The sequence below is a fragment of the Scyliorhinus torazame genome, chromosome 4 (assembly GCF_047496885.1).
Source record: "Scyliorhinus torazame isolate Kashiwa2021f chromosome 4, sScyTor2.1, whole genome shotgun sequence".
NCBI lineage: Eukaryota > Metazoa > Chordata > Chondrichthyes > Carcharhiniformes > Scyliorhinidae > Scyliorhinus > Scyliorhinus torazame.
This window is the reverse complement of record NC_092710.1, coordinates 324,931,004-324,954,615: the sequence shown is the minus strand read 5'-3', so window position 1 is coordinate 324,954,615 and position 23,612 is coordinate 324,931,004. Positions and strand designations below refer to the sequence as shown.

Below are 23,612 nucleotides of genomic sequence, written 5' to 3'. Positions count from 1 at the left end.
ACTCCTCCGCACCTAACCTCACCAGACACACCTGCAAAATGAATGCCTGATGTGAAAAACATTCAGTTCCCGCCCCAGTAACTGGCATTCCTCACCCCCATCAATGTGCTGTCAAAATAGGAAAACCGCTTAGAAAAGAAAATGGAGCTCGTAAAACATTAGCAGCCATTTGCTAAGATGCAGAACAGGATCGCTACCACATGACAGGCCCCACACAACATCTGTAACCATTTCAGAATCTTGGCACGGTAGGGCGAGACTGAAAGAGGTGTTTTCTTAATAAGAATATTGTAAATACCGAAGCCAACCAACGTCTCCAATATAACGATATAAAATAGGCAGGAGATATATTATAATATGCTACCATTAATATTTATTTAAATTTCTTGGCCTAGGATCTGTAGGGGTTTTTTCCCATGGGGAGGGGAATATGTATTTTGTTAAATAAATAGAAAACTGCAGCTGACTGGGCTTGAGTTGGCATCAAGTCCCATTCCGAGCTGTCAGTCAGGCTTCCAGGATTAAGTCGTCTGCATTCAAACAGCCCCTTTGTCGAACCTTTCACCTTGAGGAAATGTGTTGCACAGATTAAATTGAGTGGCCCAAAGGGGGATCTTTGGATGGGACTTAGACTTAGTCGCTAAGAACAAAGTGGCGGAGCTTGGGGTTAACCGAAGAAAGAAGGAGCTATGCAGACTACGCATTCCTTGAATAGGGGGGCAATTTAGAACGACAGTGTGAAACCCTCGTCCGCCTGGTAAAATATTTCTTCCCCGGTTCCTCGCGCCTCAGCTGGAATCAACGGAAATGAAAATCTGCAGGGTTGTATTATGGGAGACTGATCTGATCTTGTCCGTTTTACACAACCCAACAAAGTCGATATTACCCCGACTGTGTTTGGAAAACAAAGCTTGCTCTTATTGGCGGACTTCCTAATTCGTTTCTCTTGGAATTGTGACTGTTTATAGCAGCAGAAAAGTTGCAACGCTGGAAAGTTATGTCAGCCATTCGGGCCATCGTGTCTGTACAGAACTGGTACGACGCAGGAGGAGGCCATTCGGGCCATCGTGTTTGTACAGAACTGGTACGACGCAGGAGGAGGCCATTCAGTCCATCGTGTCTGCACCGGCTCTCCAAACGAGCATTATGACTCAGCGAGGTGGGTTGTATGGTCGGTGTGGGCAGGTACGCAGTTCAGCACGGCCGGCGCCATGTTTTCCGGCCCGACCGGTGGGGGTGGTGTTGGCTGCGCGGCTGCAGCTTGCAGCCCTGTGCATGTGCAGCCCGGGACCCGGCGATTCTCCGGCCATTTTCCGCACGATCCGCGGGTGTTTCACACGGCGCGGTGCTAGCCCCTCACTGGTACTGGAATTGGTGAGGGTTTTGCGCCGATTTTCCCATCGTGAAACACCATGGATCCTCAGGTGGCACCGGCACTTACACAGGAACGGAGAATCCAGCCCCATCTGTTTGTGCCGTCTGGCTTAGAATCATCGTTGAGGGCATGGGAGAGGGAGGGTCTGGAGAGGTTTAGGGACATATTTCTGGAGGGGAGGTTCGCCGATCTATACGAGTTGTTTGATACGTTTCAGCTCCCGAGAGGGAATATATTCAGGTACTTTGATTTTTTACGCGTGGGGCTTCCTTCATTTCCTCTGGTACCGTCGCCTACGCTTATGGACAGAGTCCTGTCCTTGGCCGAGTTGGGGGTGTGAAAGATTGGGCAGATGTTGGCGACAGAGCAGGCACCATTGAAGGAAGTAAAGAGGAGGTGGGAGGGTGAGCTGGGGTTGGTCTTTGAGGGGGGTTGTGGAGTGAGGCTCTTCACAGGGTTAACTTCAGCTCCTTGTGTGCAAGGTTAAGACTGATCCAATTCAAGATAGTGCACACGGCGCACCTGACTAGGGTGTCTATGAGCGGGTTCTTCTCGGGCATGGAGGATAGGTGGGAGCGGTGCTCTACGAGGCTGGCGGATCACATGTATGGGTTTTGGTCTTGCCCTCAGCTTGTTAGTTTCTAGGTCTTCAGTTTTGACACAATGTCGAGGATTTGGGGCATCAGCTGGAATCGTGCCGGTTGGTGGCCATTTTTGGAGTATCGGACTCGCCAGTGCTGCAGACAGGGATGAAGGCAGATGTCCGAGCCTTCGTCTCGCTAATAGCCCAGAGGCACGTTCTGCTTGGGTGGAGGTCCCTGGTGCTGCCTAAGGCTTTGGCTTGGGGCTGGGGACCTGGTGGATTATTGCACTTGACGAAGGTCGTGTACACCATGAGGGGGCGGGCGGTGGAAGGCTTCCACTCGAGGTGGCAGCCCTGCATCTCCTTTCTGAGGGAACTGGTTACCGTCAGCTCTTGGGGAGGTGGAGGGGCTGGTTTGTCTTTTTTTAGACTGACTTTGTTTTCTTTATTGGGGGGGGGGGGTGAGGGGGAGGGGGATTGGGAGGACTGGATGGGTGTACTTCGGCAATAATATGGGGTTGGGATTCAAAATTGCTTTTGCGTTTGTAATAATGAAAATGTCATTTGAATAAAAATATTTGCAAAACAAAGTTCCCCTCAGCCTCCCATGCTCCAAAGAAAATAACCTCAGCCTACACCAAGTCTTTCCTCATGGATAAATTATGCATTCCTGGCAACATCCTTGTAAATCTCCTCCGTTTCCTCTCTAGTGCAATCACATCTTTCCTGTAATGTGTTGACCAGAACTGTATGCAGTACTCCAGTTCTGGTCCAACTAGCTCTGTAGAAGAGTCTTACGGACTGGAATCGTTCACTCTGTTTCTCTCGCCACTGATGCTGCCAGACCTTCTGTATCTTTGCAGCATTTTCTGTTTTCATTATGGTGGGTTTTTTTTTAGTATGACCTCCCTGCTCTTACACCCTGTGCTTCGGCTAATAAAGGATGCCTTCTTAATCACCTTTAACGCCCCGCTACCTTCAGGAATCTATTCACCTGTGCTTCAAAGTTCCTCACTTCCTCCACACGCCGACATCGCCACATCATGGCTACCATCAACACTGCAAACTGCCGGCTCAAAGTGGAGAGGATCCCCAGGAAGATTGCGCATATAGACACTGACATTAAGTTTCTACAAAGGTGCAAGAAAGCAGACAAGATCCCAAAAGGGCTACAGATCACAAACCCACTCAAGTCGATCTACAACACAGACTTCGCTGAGAGACTCTGCCGTCGCACCTCTCTCACACTCCTCAACCACCTCGTCCACCAGCTCTACAGCAGACGCTGTAACCTGGAAACCAAGATAGAGACCATATTCTCAACTTGCGCTCAGGACGCATCAGACCAGCTGCGGAACACCGCCAAACAGATGAGACAACAATACTATGCCACCTATATGCACACCAAGAACAGGAAGCTTGAGAAACTCGACATCACCACCAGCAGCAACCAAGCCACCACTGGTACCACAGTAGAAAACAATACAGGGAAATCTATTGTCAACTTGTTAGACTACACCCTTCAACCAGACGAAATCGAAGTCCTCAGCAGAGGGCTCAATTTCTGCACCACCGCCAAAATGGACCCCATCAGTCTCGCGGCAGACACGGAGGAATTCATCAGGCGAATGAGGCTCCGGGAATTCTTCCACAGAAGAGGCCAACAGCGAATCCAAGCAGACTACCAATGAACCGGAACAGCAGACCGAGAGATCTGCGGTGCTGCAACCGAAGAGGAAAGAGTCGAATTGGACCCCTCTGGAAGGCCGCTGCCCTCGACTCGACATGTATGCTCAAGCCGTCAGGAGTCGCGTCAATGCCAGATTCATCAGTCGCATTCACAAGACAGCCCCGAACGTCACCCAAGCACAATGCAATGCCATCCGCGCTCTCAAGTCCAACCACAGCATCGTCATCAAACCCGCAGACAAAGGAGGGGCCACTGTCATACTGAACAGAACGGACTACTGCAAAGAAGTATACCGACAACTGAACAACCAAGAACACGACAGACAGTTACCCGCAGATCCGACCAAGGAACACATCCGCCAACTTAACAGACTGATCAAGACCTTGGATCCAGATCTTCAGAGCACCCTACGTGCTCTCATCCCACGTACTCCCCGCATTGGAGATCTCTACTGCCTCCCGAAAATACACAAGGCCAACACACCAGGCCGTCCTATCGTTTCAGGCAATGGGATCCAGTGTGAGAACCTCTCTGGCAACATCGAGGGCATCTTGAAACCCATCGTACAAGGTACGCCCAGCTTCTGTCACGACGCGACGGACTTCCTACAGGAACTCAGCACCCATGGACCAGTTGAACCAGGAACATTCCTCGTCACAATGGACGTCTCGGCACTCTACACCAGCATCCCCCATGACGACGGCATTGCTGCAACTGCCTCAGTACTCAACACCGACAACTGCCAATCTCCAGACGCAATTTTGCAACTCATCCGCTTCATTCTGGATCACAACGTCTTCACCTTTGACAACAAGTTCTTCATCCAGACGCACGGAACAGCCAAAGAACAAAGAACAAAGAACAAAGAAATGTACAGCACAGGAACAGGCCCTTCGGCCCTCCAAGCCCGTGCCGACCATACTGCCCGACTAAACTACAATCTTCTACACTTCCTGGGTCCGTATCCTTCTATTCCCATCCTATTCATATATTTGTCAAGATGCCCCTTAAATGTCCCTATCGTCCCTGCCTCCACTACCTCCTCCGGTAGTGAGTTCCAGGCACCCACTACCCTCTGCGTAAAAAACTTGCCTCGTACATCTACTAATGGGGACAAAGTTCGCACCCCAATATGCCAACATCTTCATGCACAAGTTTGAACAAGACCTACTCACCGCACAGGACCTTCAACCGATGTTATACACCAGATACATCGATGACATTTATTTCGTTTGGACCCACGGCGAAGAATCACTGAAATGACTACACGATGACATCAATAAGTTCCATCCAACCATCAGACTCAGCATGGACTACTCTCCAAAATCAGTTGCATTCTTGGACACACTCGTCTCCATCAAGGACGGTCACCTCAGCACTTTACTTTACCGCAAGCCCACGGATAACCTCACGATGCTCCACTTCTCCAGCTTCCACCCTAAACACATTAAAGAAGTCATCCCCTATGGACAAGCTCTCCGTATACACAGGATCTGCTCAGACGAGGAGGAACGTAACAGACATCTACAGATGTTGAAAGATGCCCTCGTACGAACGGGATATGGCGCACGACTCATCGATCGACAGTTCCAACGCGCCACAGCAAAAAACCGCACCAACCTCCTCAGAAGACAAACATGGGACACAACCGACAGAATACCCTTCGTCGTCCAGTACTTTCCCGGAGCGGAGAAACTACGACATCTTCTTCACAGCCTTCAACGCGTCATCGATGAAGATGAACATCTTGCCAAGGTCATCCCCACACCCCCACTACTTGCCTTCAAACAACCACGCAACCTCAAACAAACCATTGTTTGCAGCAAACTACCCAGCCTTCAGAACAGTGACCACGACACCACACAACCCTGCCATGGCAATCTCTGCAGGCCGTGACAGATCATCGACATGGATACCACCATTACACGTGAGAACACCACCCACCAGGTACGCGGTACATACTCGTGCGACTCGGCCAACGTTGTCTACCTCATACGCTGCAGGAAAGGATGTCCCGAAGCGTGGTACATTGGCGAGACGATGCAGACGCTACGACAACGAATGAACGGACATCACGCGACAATCACCAGGCAGGAATGTTCCCTTCCAGTCGGGGAACACTCCAGCAGTCAAGGGCATTCAGCCTCTGATCTCCGAGTCAGCGTTATCCAAGGCGGCCTTCAGGACGCGCGGCAACGCAGAATCGCCGAGCAGAAACTTGTAGCCAAGTTCCGCACACATGAGTGCGGCCTCAACCGGGACCTTGGATTCATGTCACATTACATTCATCCCCCACCATCTGGCCTGCAAAATCCTACCAACTGTCCTGGCTTGACACAATTCACACCTTTTTAACTTGGGGTTACCCCATCTCTGGATCTGTAAAGATTTAATCACCTGCTAATGCTCGCATTCCAAGCATTGTCTGGCATCTTTGAATTTGTCTATATATGTGTTTCTGGAACAGACCTCTTCATTCACCTGAGGAAGGAGCAGCCCTCCGAAAGCTAGTGACATCGAAACAAACCTGGTGGACTTTAACCTGGTGTTGTAAGACTTCTTACTGTCCACACTTCTCAGCATCTTACCGTTTATTCTCTATTCCCTTAATGCCATATTTGCCCCTCCCAAGTGTATTAACTCACTCTCCTTCTGATTGAATTCCTGTTGACACTAGCTGCTCACCGGAACAGTCCATTAATATCTTCTGCAGTCGGCAGCTTCGTCCTCAATCTCAATCACATGGCTAATTTTTATATCATCTGCAAACTTCTTAATTACGTCCCCTACATTACGTCTACCATTGAACAGCAAGGAACCCAGCACCGAGCCCAGTTTATGTTAAGCATTTAAATACACGAGGAAACAAGCTTCCTGAATAAGCCGGTCGCAATGGCCTCAGTATTGCTCTGTGTTTTCTGCCAAGGTGCCTCTGGCTCTCGGTGCCCTGGTCAAGTCCAGGGAGCAGAGGAGAAATGAAAAATAGCAGTATTTTATTGCCAAAGAAACAGTCACCATTGTAAACGTGGAACAGAACATATTGTAGAAACACAGTGGGTCACCTGTGAGGAGAAGAAAGAAGTTGAATCTTCAGGTCCAGGCATTATTCGCCAGACATTGAAAAAAATATAGTGAGCGGGTTTTAAAAAGGAATGGAACAAAGAGAAGCAAGGAGAGGAATCAAGTTTGCACACGAGCAACATACAGACAGACACAGATAGACAGAAACACAAATACGCAAACCGAGAAGGCACAGAGATAGTCCTGTACACACAGACACACAGTCCATGTCCAACTGCAGCAAGACCTGGACCATATCCAGGCTTGGGCTGACAAGTGGCAAATAACATTCATGCTACGCAAGTGCCAGGCAATGACCATCTCCTACACAAGAGAATCTAACCATCACCCCTTGACATTCAATAATGGCATTACCGTCACTGAATCCCCCACTATCAACTTCCTGAGGGTTACCATTGATCAGAAACTGAACTGGACCAGCCGTATAAATACTGGGGCTACAAAAGCATGTCAGGGGCTTGGAATCCTGCAGCGAGTCACTCTCCACTTTCCTGGATGAGTGCAGCTCCAACAACACTCCAGTAGCTCGACACCATCCAGGGCAAAGCAGCCCACTTTGTTGACACCCCTTCCACAAAGATTCAAACCCTCCACCACCAATGCACAGTGGCAGCCATGTGCACCATCTACAAGATGTACTGCAGCAACTTATCAAGGTCCCTTATGCAGTACCTTCTAAACCCATGACTGCTGCCATCTGGAAGGACAAAGGCAGCAGATTCCTGGGAAGCCCACCCACTGGAGGTTGTCCTCCAAGCCACTCACCATCCTGACTTGGGAATGTATTGCCATTCCTTCATTGTCTTCTCAAGGACAAGGCTGGCCTAGGCTATTGACGCTCACATCCCATAAATGAATTTTTAAAAAGTGTCCCTCATAAGGCAACCCTGCAACCCAGGAATTAATCCAGTGAACCTAAGCAGAAGGCAGGAGATCCTCAACAGAGGGAACAATATTTCCTCACGGACCCTCGAGTATGCCATTGCAGGCCTGTTGGAGGTGACAACTAGCAGGACTCTCACCTTTGAGCTATTGGGTTCAACTTTCGAGAGTGAAGCACAAAGTCCAGGTTGGCAATCCAGCGTGGTACTGAGGCAAAGCTGCACATTTAGAGGTGGCATCTTCCAAACGAGTCATTAAATGTGGACATCCCAATGCACTTCACATCATCGTTGTAAAGAAGGAAATTCTGCAGCCAATTTGTACACAGCAGGTTCCTACAAACATCAATGATATTGATTGAGGGATAATTGTTGGCAATCATGCCCTGAAGAACCCCCCCCCCCCCTCTCCTGTCCCTCTTTCAACAGCACTGTGGATCTTATGTCCAATTGCCAGGGCTAGAGAGGGCCTCAGTTCAATACCTCACACGAGAGACATTGGCCGCGATTCTGCAGGACCGCGAGCCGTGGTCGCAAATCCCGTCACGGCCGCGAAATGCCGCGAGAGGCCAAAACTGGGATTTGCGGCTGTGAGATTTCGGAACATGATCTTCCCGGGCCGCTCCCCGACCGAGTGAAGCCTTACTTCAATGAATTCGAATCGATTTTAATATTATTCCCGAGTTTAAAGTTGAAATCTTCAGACCTCATTGAATCTTCCCACCCAGCAGTGTGAGGTCTGATGGGCACAAAATAATACTGGTTTTTAAACTGAGAGGGAGGAAGGAGGTGAGCCTTGTCCCAGGGTGTACGATGGGATAGTTACCACTAGCTGACCCCCAGTGGGGTGTGGTTGGAGGGTATTGAGCCGGGGGAGGGGAACTCCTCTGGGATGGGGCTGGCGGCTGGTGTCTGTCGTCCTGAAGCCTGCAGGCTGTGTATTTTCAAATGTTCTCAGAGTGCTGTCTCAGTCTGCAGGCTGTGTTATCAGGAAACAAAAATGAGTGCTGAGTTATACAGGTGCCAGTGGCGTGGGGGTATGGGGCGGCTGTGGGTGCAGGGCTGATGAGGTGGGGGGGGGAAGGTTGTGATGAGGCTGAGGGAAGCCGGCCTAAAGGGCTGCTTGGATGAGACCCCGTAATATAAGATGGGAGGGTGACCAGCCTGGGGTGGGGAAAGGTGGGGCAGGGGCGCCTGGGTAAGAATTTAAAATTCACGGATTGGCTTTCCAGGAGTCTGACAGCAATGAGATCTCGGAATGATGCACCATCGTGATCCCTCTGCCACCAAGGGAGGAGGCCCACTTGAAAACCAGGTCTTCAGGGTGCAGGGCCTGGGGAGTCCTCGGGCTGGATTCTCCGCCCCGTCGCGCCACATTTCTCCTTCAGCACGCCGGCGGGATGCTCCGTTACGCCGGCTGGTCAATGAGGTTTCCCATTGTGGTGCAGCCCCACGCCGTCGGGAAACCGGCCGGTCTGCCGGCAAAACGGAGCATCCCGCCGGCAGAGAATCCAGCCCCTTGTGTCTGCTTTGCCCGTCACAGCAAGAGGGTGATGGTGACTTGCAGTGAGGAGATTTGGGCCTACATCCTTTTGATCATAGCATTAATAGTGGATTAGAGACAAGGGCCTAGGGATCAATGATTAATGCCAGAGTCCTACCTGGATGTATATTACTCTCGGTTTGAGTAGGCCTAACCATTTCCCTTACATCGAGGGCCTGTGAGAGAAGCTATGACCAAAGGGGGTGAAGGCCTATCTCAATGGGAGGAAGGTCAAAGACAGTGAGAGTGACAGGTTGTGAACAATAAGAGGTTTTAATAAGGTGACAAGTGCAATTGTGACATTTCATGATGACCCCCAAGTATCTGTGCCTAACCTCGCCCGTGCCCACTCAGTGCCCCTACAACTCCTTAGCCTTGTGAACCCACTGCCTAGGTTTCTCCCCACAGTCCAGGTATGTGCAGGTGAGATGAGGTTACGATGTTACGGGGATAGGGCCTGGGTAGGGTGCTCTTTCAGAGGGTCGGTGCAAATCCGGTGGACCGAATGGCCTTCTTCTGCATTGTAGGGATTCTATGTTCAAGCTGAAGGGAGAGAGAGAAGACATTGATCATGACCATCCAGCTAACCTGAACGTCATTGGACTGTGAGACTGTTGAAATTTAGTATGGCCTATCCACCTGACCTGCACATCTTGGGACTGTGGGAGGAAACCAGAAGGAAACCAACGTAGACACAGAGAGAATGTGTATCAGCCTCGGCTGTGTATTGAAGTCTCTGGCGTGGGAACTGAACCCACAACTCTGAGTCAGAGCAGAGAGTGTTACCCTTTGAACCACAGAGGAGCTCACAGTCCGAGGTCTTTCCAAAAGACATTGATTTAGGCTCCTAGCTTATGGATTTCTCCACAGTCTCTTGCTGCCCTTTGCTGCCGCTGTGCCATGTTGGTGCCATGTACGATGCGGGAGCGCGTGACTTCAATAACGCCACAGTTTATACCACTGTTCATTCACTATGCTGGCCAGAATCTTTTCTTTTAGCTGATGGGGAAGTACTGCAGATCACCACACAGCACAGCAAATGAGTTTAATGGAAAGCACTGTGTCCCTTACTAACAGTTTAACAGCCGAGGCTTATCTGAGTCAGATGACCGTCAGGGTGGAAGAAAGAAATGGACAAAATATTCGGGCTCTGCAGTGCCCCCTGACAGAGCTTTAAACTTGTGTATGGGGCAGGTTTAGCACAGGGCTAAAGAGCTGGCTTTTAAAGTAGACCAAGGCAGGCCAGCAACACGGTTCAATTCCCGTACCAGCCTCCCCGAACAGGCGGTGGAATGTGGTGATGAGGGGCTTTTCACAGAAACTTCATTTGAAGCCTACTTGTGACAATAAATTATTGAAGATTGTAGTTTAGTCGGGCAGCATGGTCGGCACGGGCTTGGAGGGCCGAAGGGCCTGTTCCTGTGCTGTACATTTCTTTGTTCTTTGTTCTTTGTATCTGAGGGTTAACTTGCTCCGTCTAATAAAATGGCGCAGTGTTTCTCAGGAAAGCTGTCGAAGCCAAACCTGTTACTGCAGAGAAATCCATTCTTCGTGCCTGCGTAGTGAGCTGGCTATTCGGATGTGGGAAGCATCCCTATTGCAGGCTACAGGCGATTCTCGCTGAATGGTGAACAGGAGCGGGAGCCTTGACTGTTCATTTTGACCCTGTGTCGATGATGCCACTTACAGCTCCCTATGTCTGATAACAACCAAATCCAGCACAAACTGGGGATAGAAATCTTGACCTGTGCGCCACACTACCAACGCCCTGTGAACGCCCTCTCAAAACGGCACTGGATGCTTGACGTATGGGCTGAATGGTGAGATAAACCTGCTCCTATTTTCCTTGGCAGGGGCTCCACTTGTAGGGAAAAATAGCTCTGGCAAGTTTCCCTGGCTTCCCCCTCGGCAATCGAAATTTGACCACATTGACCACAACTTTTATTAATTGTACTTGTATTGCATGGTGCAATTTCCTTTCCAGTCAGGAATCAGTCCAGTGGTCTAGTGATGATACACGACGTATCAGCAGCCATTGCAAATGTCAGCAGCCTGTGCCCATGGAAATCTACCATTCCTGAGGCAGTGGCATAGTGGTATTGTCACTGGACTAGTAATCCAGAGACCCAGGCTAATGCTCTGGGGACCTGAGTTCTAATCCCACCAGGGCAGATGGTGACATTTGAATTCAATAAAAATCTGGAATTACAAGTCTAATCATAAAACCATTTGTCGATTGTCGTAAATACCCATCTGGTTCATTAACGTTCTTCAGGGAAGAAAATCTGTCGTCCTTACCTGTCTGGCCTACATATGACTCCAGACCCACAGCAATCTGGTTGACTCATAAATGTCCTTACCTATTGGCAATAAATGCTGGCCCAGCCAGTGTCGCCCACATCCCATGAACGAATAAAAAAAATCTTTGAGTCAAGCAGTACCCTATACCGCCGAACTTCAAACCCACTTCTCTTGTGTAATTTATATGCTTGGCTCCTGGTTCTGTCAATCCTATATGACCGAAATAATTTCTCCATGTGCTGGGAATCTAATCCCTTCATTATTTTATTTTGTCTTTTATTCATTTAAAAAAAAAAAATCTTTATTAGCGTCACACACTGTTAGTCAAGCACAGTATTACGGTGGCAGAAAGGACGTTTGATGAGGACTCGTCTACTGAGGTAGTATGGGCTGAGGTTAGAAACAGGAAAGGAGAGGTCACCCAGTTAGGAGTTTTCTATAGGCCTCCGAAAAGTTCCAGAGATGTAGAGGAAAGGATTGGAAAGATGATTCTGCAATAGGAGCGAAAGTAACAGGGTAGTTGTTATGGGGGACTTTAACTTTCCAAATATTGACTGGAAACGCTATAGTTTGAGTACTTTAGATGGGTCCGTTTTTGTCCAATGTGTGCAGAAGGGTTTCCTGACACAGTATGTAGATAGGCCAACGAGAGGCAAGGCCATATTGGATTTGGTACTGGATAATGAACCAGGACAGGTGTTAGATTTGGAGGTAGGTGAGCACTTTGGTGATAGTGACCACAATTCGATTATGTTTACTTTAGTGATGGAAAGGGATAGGTATATACCGCAGGGCAAGAGTTATATCTGGGGGAAAAGCGATTATGATGCGATGAGGCAAGACTTAGGATGCATCGGATGGGGAGGGAAACTGCAGGGGATGGGCACAATTGAAATGTGGAGCTTGTTCAAGGAACAGCTACTGCGTGACCTTGGTAAGTATGTACCTGTCAGGCAGGGAGGAAGTGGTCGAGCGAGGGAACCGTGGTTTACTAAAGTAGTTGAATCACTTGTCAAGAGGAAGAAGGAGGCTTATGTAAAGATGAGACGTGAAGGTTCAGTTAGGGCGCTCGAGAGTTACAAGTTAGCGAGGAAGGACCTAAAGAGAGAGCTAAGAATAGCCAGGGGGACATGAGGAGTCTTTGGCAGGTAGGATCCAGGATAACCCTAAAGCTTTCTATAGATATGTCAGGAATAAAAGAATGACTAGGGTAAGAGTAGGGCCAGTCAAGGACAGTAGTGGGAAGTTGTGCGTGGAGTCCGAGGAGATAGGAGAGGTGCTACATGAATATTTTTCGTCAGTATTCACACAGGAAAAAGATAATTTTGTCAAGGATAATACTGAGATACAGGCTACTAGACTAGAAGGGCTTGAGGTTCATAAGGAGGAGGTGTTAGCAATTCTGGAAAGTGTGAAAATAGATAAGTCCCCTGGGCCGGATGGGATTTATCCTAGTATTCTCTGGGAAGCTAGGGAGGAGATTGCTGAGCCTTTGGCTTTGATCTTTATGTCACCATTGTCTACAGGAATAGTGCCAGAAGACTGGTGGATTGCAAATGTTGTCTGCTTGTTCAAGAAGGGGAGTAGAGACAACCCCGGTAACTATAGACCAGTGAGCCTTACTTCTGTTGTGGGCAAAGTCTTGGAAAGGTTTATAAGGGATAGGATGTTTAATCATCTGGAAAGGAATAATTTGATTAGAGATAGTCAACACAGTTTTGTGACGGGTAGGTCGTGCCTCACAAACCTCATTGAGTTCTTTGAGAAGGTGACCAAACAGGAGGACGAGGCTAAAGAAGTTGATGTGGTGTATATGGATTTCAGTAAAGCGTCTGATAAGGTTCCCCACGGTAGGCTATTGCAGAAAATACGGAGGCATGGGATTCAGGGTGATTTAGCAGTTTGGATCAGAAATCGGCTAGCTGGAAGAAGACAAAGGGTGGTCGTTGATGGGAAATGTTCAGCCTGGAGTCCAATTACTAGTGGTGTACCACAAGGATCTGTTTTGGGGCCACTGCTGTTTGTCATTTTTATAAATGACTTGGAGGAGGGCGTAAAAGGATGATTGAGTAAATTTGCAGATGACACTAAAGTCGGTGGAGTTGTGGACAGTGCGGAAGGATGTTACAAGTTACAGAGGGACATAGATAAGCTGCAGCGCTGGGCTGAGAGGTGGCAAATGGAGTTTAATGCAGAAAAGTGTGAGGTGATTCATTTTGGAATGAATAACAGGAAGACAGAGTACTGGGCTAATGGTAAGATTCTTGGCAGTGTGGCTGAGCAGAGAGATCTCGGTGTCCATGTACATAGATCCCTGAAAGTTGCCACTCAGGTTGAGAGGGTTGTTAAGAAGGCGTACGGTGTGTTAGCTTTTATTGGTAGAGGGATTGAGTTTCGGAGCCATGAGGACATGTTGCAGCTGTACAAAACTCTGGTACGGCCACATTTGGAGTATTGCGTGCAATTCTGGTCGCCGCATTATAGGAAGGATGTGGAAGCATTGGAAAGGGTGCAGAGGAGATTTACCAGAATGTTGCCTGGTATGGAGGGAAGATCTTATGAGGGAAGGCTGAGGGACTTGAGGCTGTTTTCGTTATAGAGAAAAAGGTTAAGAGGTGACTTAATTGAGGCATACAAGATGATCAGAGGATTAGATAGGGTGGACATTGAGAGCCTTTTTCCTCAGATGGTGATGTCTAGCACGAGGGAGCATAGCTTTAAATTGAGGGGAGATAGATATAGGACAGGTGTCAGAGGTAGGTTCTTTACTCAGAGAATAGTAAGGGCGTGGAATGCTCTGCCTGCAACAGTAGTGGGCTCGCCAACATTAAGGGCATTTAAATGGTCATTGGATAAACATATGGATGATAAGGGAATAGTGTAGATGGGCTTTAGAGTGGTTTCACAGGTCGGCGGAACATCGAGGGCCGAAGGGCCTGTACGGTGCTGTGATGTTCTATGTTCAATGTACATTAACACTGCAGTGAAGTTACTGTGAAAAGCCCCTAGTCGCCACATTTCGGCACCTGTTCGGGTACACTGAGGGAGAATTCAGAATGTCCAACTCACCTAACAGCACCTCTTTAGGGACTTGTGTGAGGAAACCGGAGCACCCGGAGGAAACCCACGCAGACACGGGGAGAATGTGCAGACTCCGCACAGACAGTGACCCAAGCTAGGAATTGAACCTGGGACCCTGGAGCTGTGAAGCAACAGTGCTAACCACTATGCTACCGTGCCACCTATAAGGGAGGTGGTGGCGTAGTGGTATTGTCACTGGAATAGTAAACCAGAGACCCAGAGCAATACTCTGGGGCCCCAGTTCAAATCCTGCCACTACAGATGGTGACATTTGAATTCAATAAAAATCTGGGATTAAAAGTCTAATGATGACCATGAAACCATAGTCGATTGTTGTAAAAACCCATCTGATTCACTAATGTCCTTTAGGGAAAGAAATTTGCCATCCTTACCTGGTCTGGCCTCCATGTGACTCCAGACACACAGCAATGTGGTTGAATCTTAACTGGCCCCTCAAGGGCAATTAGGGATGGGCAATAAATGCTGGCACAGTCTGCGGCACCCACGTCCCATCAACGAATGATAAAAAACATTTCCGGGATGTGGGAGTCGCTGGCTCGGCCAGCATTTATTGCCCATCCCTAGTCACCCTTGAGAAGGCGGTGGTGAGCTGTCTTCTTGAACCGCTGCAATTCCTGAGGTGTAGGTACACCCACAGTGCTGTTAGGGAGGGAGGTCCTGAATTTTGACCCAGTGACAGTGAAGGATTAGCGATGTATTTCCAAGTCAGGGTAGTAGTGTCTTGGGGGTCCCCATTTGCCTGCTGTCCTTATCCTTCTATATGGTAGCAGTTGTGGGCTTGGAGGCTGCTGTGTAAGGAACCTTGATGAGTTCCCTGCAGTGCATCTTGTCGATGGCACACACGGCTACGTCACTGGTGGAGGGAGTGGACCTCAACCAACTCAACCCTGAGTTAATACTTTCTAAAGTACACAAGTCCAGCTCCTCATCTTTGAGCAGGAAACGTGCGTTAAACCAGGATTCTGGCCCTCCGCTGAACCTTTCCCAATGATGTAATCAGGAGGGCGGGCCAGAATTTGGACAGAGTATTCTGGGCGACCTTTCCCATCACTCCCGGTGAAATCTGAATTGAGTAAAAATTTGGAATTACATATCTGATGATGCCCGTGAAACCATTTGTTGATTATCGTAAAAACCCCTCCGGTTCACTAATGGGAAGGAAATCTGCCGTCCTTACCTGGCCTGGCCTACATGTGACTCCAAACCCACAGCAATGTGGTTGACACTTAAATGTCCTCAGGCAACACCTTGATTTTAAAATCACCGTGGGCGCGATCTTCCCCAAAGGGAACAAAGTCACCGAGGGAGCGCATTTAGCCACGTGTTTCCAGGCCAAGAAACACGTGGCTATTCAACATGACTTGCTTTGAATAAGAGGCCCGAACGGGGGATGCAGGGCCGAGGCCGCACAGAGCCCCGTTTTTTACAATGGGGAGCTCCCCTTGCTGGAACTCCCCGTTGCAGATCTCCGAGGCCTGCAAAAAATTCCCTGACCTGCCCCGCCCAGCCCAAACACAATATGAGAGGGTCCCCTGGCCAACCCCCGCACCCCTCCACACCCAGCAATGGTAGATCCTGGTAGCGGGATCTCCCGGCTTTCAACGGTCACGCCGCGCCACAGCGAGCTGCTTTTCCGACACAGCGTGGCCGGAGGATCGTGCCCCACGCCTTTTCCCAAGTTCCTCCATGACCTCGCTGCTCCCTAACCCTGTGAACTGCTTCAGCCTCACAATCGTCCGAGGGCTCTCTGCTCCTGGCCTCTTGCACCTCGCTGATTTTTTAAAAATCGTTGCATCATTGGTGGACCTGTGTTGAGCTGCAACTCCACTATTCCCTCCTTAAAACGTGTGAGTTAAGGCACAGGCAGTAGAAGTTTGAATGAGCTCACGTTTACTAAGGACGCAAGGTGGGTTGGTGGTGGTGGAGAGGGGTGGCTCGGTCAGACGCACATTGAAATGTTCTAGACCAGGGGCTACAATGATGTGAGTGAGGGCTTCAGCAGCAGAGTTGTGCGCGGTGTTATTGAGCAGCAGTATACGTGCAGGATAATGCTCCCCAGCACTACCTGTAGGTTTGCAAAATGTTACTTAATGAGGTGGAAAGAAGAAACAAATAAGTAGAATTTATATTAAATTTTTCATGACCAGAGAATGTCCCCCTGCTTTCCACAGTCAATGAATTACTTATGAACTGTAGTCACTGTTGTTACGTAGGGAAACATTCTTAATTCAGAACGTGCCTGCAATCAGAGATTGGAGACTGAAGTGAAAGACCTCCTTCTCCCCCTGGACTTCCTGGGGCTGCCACAGTCTAAATCACAGTACATCAATTACCCATCTTTGACGTTGACTTTCAAAAGAGCTTGCCTTTGTAAAGCATCTACATCTCACCTCTCAGAAGCATCTCACACAGAGTGAATTAATTTGAAATACAATGCATGACGCTATTTTGCACACAGCAGCAAGGAGATGAATGAAGAACTCACCTGTGACTAATGGTGTGGTTCAGCTTTTCTTTATTTTCACATTACGAAAAGCCCCGTGCGAAAACGTCCCGTGCTGCGTGTTACAGAAGCGGACAGGGCAGTGAGGTCCCCACACCGAGGCTGCGTCAAGTTCATTGGACTGGATACAAATTCAGCTCCACGTCCCTGAGTCAGGGTCGGAAACTCCCAAACGCCATCCAGCGATTCCTGCTGGAAACTGGGTGTGTGGCTAGCATCAGGCGAGGCCAGAGGTAGCGGTGTTAGCGGATGAACATTCACCACTTACCCTCACGCCTGGGTACCAGCCACATGGGTGACGCAGAGGGAGAGGGTCACTGGACCTGCAATCCAGTGTGAACAGAACCTACCGTTTGAAAATAAGGGGTCGCCCATTTAAGTCAAGAGTTGAGGAAATATTTTTTCTCTCAGAGGGTTGTGAGACTTTGGCATTCTCTTCCTCAAGATATGGCTGAGACAGTCTTCAAATATATTTAAGGCAGAAATAGGTCGATTTGTGGTAAGCTTTCGGGGGGGGGGGGGAGGGGAAGGTTATCGGGGATAGGCAGGAATTTGAAGTTGAGCTTAAAATTGGATCAGTCATGATCTGACTGCATGGCAGAGCAGGTAGGAGGGGCCGAGTGGCCGACTCCTGCTCCTGATTTGCATGTTCATAAGACAGTGCTTTCAGGAGAGGGCAAACCAAAGGTACAAATCTCTGCATGTAAAGGGTATTAATTAATGGCTAAACAGTGGAAGTAATGTGGACAGAAATTTCCTGCTATGGATCCCGGTTGCTATTTTGGAATAAGAAAGGGCGCAAGACAACCTTTATTTTGCTGGTTTATACTGTACCATGCCATACTATACCATGCTATACTGTACCATGCTATACTGTACTGCACCATACTGTATCGTGCTATACTGTACCATGCTATACTGTACTGTGCCATACTGTATTGTGCCATACTGTACCATTCTATACTATACTGCACCATACTGTATCGTGCCATGCTGTACCATGCTATACTGCACCATACTATATCGTGCCATTCTATACCATGCTATACTGTACCATGCGAGACTGAACTGCACCATACTGTACTGTGCCATACTGTACTGCTCCATACTGTACTGTGCCATAGTATACCATGCTGTACTGTACCATGCTATACTGTACTGCACCATACTGTATCGTGCCATACTGTACCATGCTATACTGTATTGTGCCATACTGTATCATGCCATACTGTACCATTCTATACTGTACCATGCCATACTGTACTGTGCTACACTGTACATTGCCATACTGTACCATGCTGTACTGTATCATGCTATACTGTACTGTGCCATACTGTATCATGCCATGTTGTACCATGCTATATTGTACTGCACCATACTGAATCGTGCCATACTGTACCATGCTATACTGTACCGTGCCATACTGTATCATGCCAGACTGTACCATGCTATACTGTGCAGTGCCATACTGTATTGTGCCATACTGTATTGTGCCATACTGTACCGTGCCAAACTGTACCGTGCCATACGGTACCGTCCCATACTGTACTGTGTTATACTGTAGTGTGCCATGCTGTACTGTGCTATACTGTATAATGCCATACTGTACTGTACTATACTGTACTGTGCCATACTGTACCGTGCAATACTGTGGTGTTTGTACCATGCTGTACTGTATTGAGTTATACTGTACCTTGCTGAAGTATACTGTGCCGTACTTACCGTGCCGTACTTACCGTGCCATACTGTACCATGCTACACTGTACCTTGCTGAAATGTACCGTGTCACGGGCTGGTTTAGCACACGTGTCAGGGGCTGGTTTAGCACACTGGGCTAAATCGCTGGCTTTTAAAGCAGACCAAGGCAGGCCAGCAGCACGGTTTGATTCCCGTACCAGCCTCCCCGAACAGGCGCCGGAATGTGGTGACTAGGGGCTTTTCACAGTAATTTCATTGAAGCCGACTCGTGACAATAAGCAATTTTCATTTCATTTCATACTGTACTGTGCTGTACTGTACCATGCTATACTGAACCTTGCCGAACTGTACCAGGCTGTACTGTACTGTGCCATACTGTACCGTGTCATACTGTACTGTGCCGTACTGTACCATGCTATACTGAACCTTGCCGAACTGTACCATGCCGTACTGTACCATGCTGTACTGTACTGTGCCATCCTGTACTGTGTCATACTGTACCATGCTATACTGTACCTTGCCAAACTCTACCATGCCATACTGTACTGTGCCACACCGTACTGTGCTACACTGTACCGTACCATAATGTACCATACCAAACTATACCATGCCGTACTGTACCATGCCACACCGTACTATGCTATACTGTACCATGCTATACTGTACCATGCCCCACTTTACGGTGCATACTGTACCACATTACGCTGTACCATGCTATACTGTACTGTGCCATACTGCACAGTGCCATTCATTACCATGCAACACTGTAACATGCCATACTGTACCATGCTATATTGTACCATTCAATACTGTACCGTGCCGAACGGTGCTATACTGTACTGTGCCATATTGACCCATGCTATACTGTACCATGCTATACTGTACCATTCTGTACTGTACTGTGCCATACTGAACAATGCTATACTGTACCATGCCATACTATACAGTGCCATACTGTACTGTGCCATACTAAACAGTGCTATACTGTACCATACCATACTATACAGTGCCATACTGTACTGTGCTATACTGTACCGTGCCATACTGTACCGTGCCACACATTACCATGCCGTACTGTACCATGTCATACTGTACCATGCTATACTGTACTGTGCTATACTATACAGTGCAATACTATACAGTGCCATACTGTACTGTGCCATACTGTACTGTGCTATACTGTACCGTGCTATACTGTACTGTGCTGTACTGTACCATGCCATACATTACCATGTCGTACTGCACCGTGTCATACTGTACTGTGTCATACTATACCATGCTGTACTGTACCGTGCAATACTGTACCGTGCCATACTGTACTGTGTCGTACTGTACCATGCTGTACTGTACCGTGCAATACTGTACTGTGCCATACTGTACCGTGTCATACTGTACCGTGCCGTACTGTACGGTGCAATAATGTACCGTGCCACACATTACCATACTGAACTGTACCATGCTATACTGTACCGTGCTATAGTGTACCATGCTGTACTGTGCTGTACCATGCTGTACTGTACTGTGCTGTACTGTACCTGCCATACTGTACTGGGCTATACTGTACCATGTCTTGCTATTCTGTACCATGCCATTCTGTACCGTGTTATACTCTACCGTACCGTACTGTGCCGTGCCATTCTGTACCATGCTATTCTGTACTGTACTGTGCGGTACCATACCATACTGTACCGTGCCATACTTTACCACGTCATACCGTACTGTGCCATACTGTACCATGCCGTACTGTACCGTGCTATTCTGTACCGTGCCACACTGTACCGTGCTACACTGTACTGTGCTGTACTGTATTGAACCGTGCTATTCTGTACCGTGCCACACTGTACCGTGCTATACTGTACCGTGCTGTTCTGAACCATACCGTACTGTACCGTGTTATTCTGTACCGTGCTATTCTGTACCATACCGTACTGTACCGTGCCACACTGTATCATGATATTCTGTACTGTGCCACACTGTACCGTGCCATACTATACCATGCTATACTGTACCGTTCCATACTGTACCATGCCTCACTGGACCATGCTATATTGTAGCGTGCCATACTGCACCATGTTATTCTGTACCATGCCACACTGTACCGTGCCGTACGCTACCGTGCTGTACTGTACCGTGCCGTACTGCACAGTGCTAAACTGTACCGTGCCATACTGTACCGTGCCGTACTGTACCGTGCTGTACTGTACCATACCGTACTGTACTATGCCATACTGTACCATGCTATACTGGTCCGTGCCGTACTGTACCGTGCTGTACTGTACCATACCGTACTGTACTGTGCCATACTGTACCATGCTATACTGGTCCGTGCCGTACTGTACCGTGCTGTACTGTACCGTGCTATTCTGTATCATGTTGACCTCTAGTAGCCTCAGTCGTACTGAGTGGTTCGATTTTAAAGTGAACCGTGAATCCCTGACTTTAACCTTTGCGGGTGCTTGTTCACAGCTTATTGATGATGGCGGGTCAGGTGAATAAAACAATTAATCAAACAGGTGGCATCCCCGGCTTTATAAATAGTGGGATAAATATTTGACAGCCAAGGAGTTATACTAAACATGTGTACAAGGCACATTTGGCCCTAACTGCACTGTTGTGTACGATTCCAAAAAGAGGTGTCGATTCATAGAAGAGAATCCATAGAATCCCTACAGTGCAGAAGGAGCCCATTCGACCCATCGAGTCTGCACTGACGCTCTGAAAGAGCACCCTACCTAGGCCCATTCCCCCAACCTTTCCCCATAACCCCGTAACCCCACCTAACCTGCACATATTTGGACACTAATGGGCAATTTAGCATGGCCAATCTACCTAACCTCCACATGTTGGGACTTGGGGGAGTTAAACCGGAGCACCCAGAGGGAACCCACGCAGACAAGGGGAGAACGTGTAAACGCCACACAGACAGTTACCCAAGGCCGGAATCGAACCTGGGTCCCTGGCCCTGTGAGGCAGTAGTGGTAACCGCTGTGCCACCGTGCCGCCCCCACTCTAGGCCATTTCAGAAGGCCAGACAGGCAAGGATGGCTGCCTTCTATCCCGAAATGACATTAGTGAACCAGAGGGGGGGTCACTGAATAGTTTCACTGGAATGGTTTCTGGGATGAGGGTTTATGTGGATTGATTGTAAAATCTAGGGTTGCTCTCCCAAGAGCAGCGAAGAAATTTGATGGAGTTGTTTGAATTCATGGAGTTTTTTGACTCAGGTTTAATGCGACGTGGCAAACGAACCAGAAGTGATGCCTTCTCCTGAGGAGGCTAATTTAGTCATGCAGGCGCAGCACAAAATTAGAAAGACTGATGGAATGTTAGCCTTTATCGCCAGAGGATTTGAGTACTGGGTTGGTGAGGTTTTGCTTCAATTCTTTAGGATCTTGGTTAGACCGCACCTGGAGTATGATGAACAATAATAAAACGTTATGGGGATAGTGGGTGGAAAAGGCATGAAATGTCCGATTAACCATGATCGTATTATAGCGAGAGACTTTTCCCCAGGGTGGAAATGGCTGTCACGAGGGGACATAATTTTAAGGTGATTGGAGGAAGGTATAGGGGAGATGTCAGAGGTAGTTTCTTTATACAGAGAGTGGTGGATGTATGGAATGCACTGCCAGCAGAGGTGGTGGAGTCAGAGTCATTAGGGACATTTAAGCGACTCTTAGACAGGCACATGGACAGCAGTAAATTGAAGGGGTGTAGGTTAGGTTGATCTTAGATCAGGATAAATGGTCAGCACAACATCGTGGGCCGAAGGGCCTGTACTGTGCTGTACTATTCTATGTTCTATGTGTTAAATGACGTAGCAGGGTCGACGGGCCGAAAGACCCACTCCCGTTCCTATGTTCCTATTATGGCATTCAAAAGAGAATTGGATCATTTTCTGAGAAAGAACAATTTGTAGGGCTGTGGGGAAAAGAGGGGGAAGTGACACTGGGTGAATTTCTTTTGTACAGAGCTACCAAGGGCACAAGAGGCTGAATGGCCTCCTGCTGGGGTGAAACCGTTCCACATGTTATGTCTTTCCAATGCTATGTCCTGCTGTAGTAGAATACCTTGCTGTTCTGTACATTATAGAATCCCTACAGTGCAGAAGGAGACCATTCGGCCCATTGAATCTGCACTGACACTCCGAAAGAGCACCCTACCAAGGTCCACCCTCTCTCCGTAACCCCACTTAACCTTTTGGATACTAAGGGGCAATTTATCACGGCCAATCCACCTAACCTGCACGTCTTTGGATTGTGGGAGGAAACCGGAGCACCCGGAGGAAACCCACGCACACTCGGAGAGAAAGTGCAAACTCCGCACAGACAGTGACCCGAGGCCGGAATTGGAGCTGGGTCCCTGGCACTGTGAGGCAGCAGTGCTAACCACTATGCCATTGTGCCACCCAAAGAACGAGGGGGGAAACCACTGACATCATACCACTCTACAATTCTGTGTAATTGCAATACTGTACCATGACATTTGTGTGCTGGTGAGTGGGAAAATATTATAATCTAAATTTTAACTACATGTCATGCCTTGCTTTCTAGGAACAAGATGACCCCAACAAGCAGGCCACCAGTTGGCCTGATTACTACATTGACCGCATCAACTCCATGGCTGCAGTAAGTGAAATGTTTTAGAGGCAAACTCAACCATCACTGCTCTGTTAATCTGTGAATACATCTGTCGAGTTGCTGGAGAATTTGCCACCTGACTATCTAGTCATACGATCCCCTTTGCTGTGATTAGGGATCGGATGGTGCTGTGGTGTGGAACAAGCCTCAATCCCCTTCCTCCAGCCTTCTCACCGCACCCCTTCATCTCTCCCAACCTCTTCAGCTTCCCCGGG

At 48.4% G+C, this 23,612-nt stretch overlaps 1 protein-coding gene across 4 annotated transcripts in view; it reads left to right on the top strand.

The window, feature by feature from the left end:
- Window positions 1-23,612, top strand: part of daam2 (dishevelled associated activator of morphogenesis 2) — a 458,630-nt gene that overhangs the window by 242,798 nt on the left and 192,220 nt on the right. For all 4 annotated transcript variants that reach the window (XM_072500175.1, XM_072500172.1, XM_072500174.1 and 1 more), the window contains one exon: window positions 23,311-23,385. In XM_072500175.1, coding sequence (XP_072356276.1) covers window positions 23,311-23,385 — 75 coding nt within the window. The remainder of the gene's footprint in view (window positions 1-23,310; window positions 23,386-23,612) is intronic.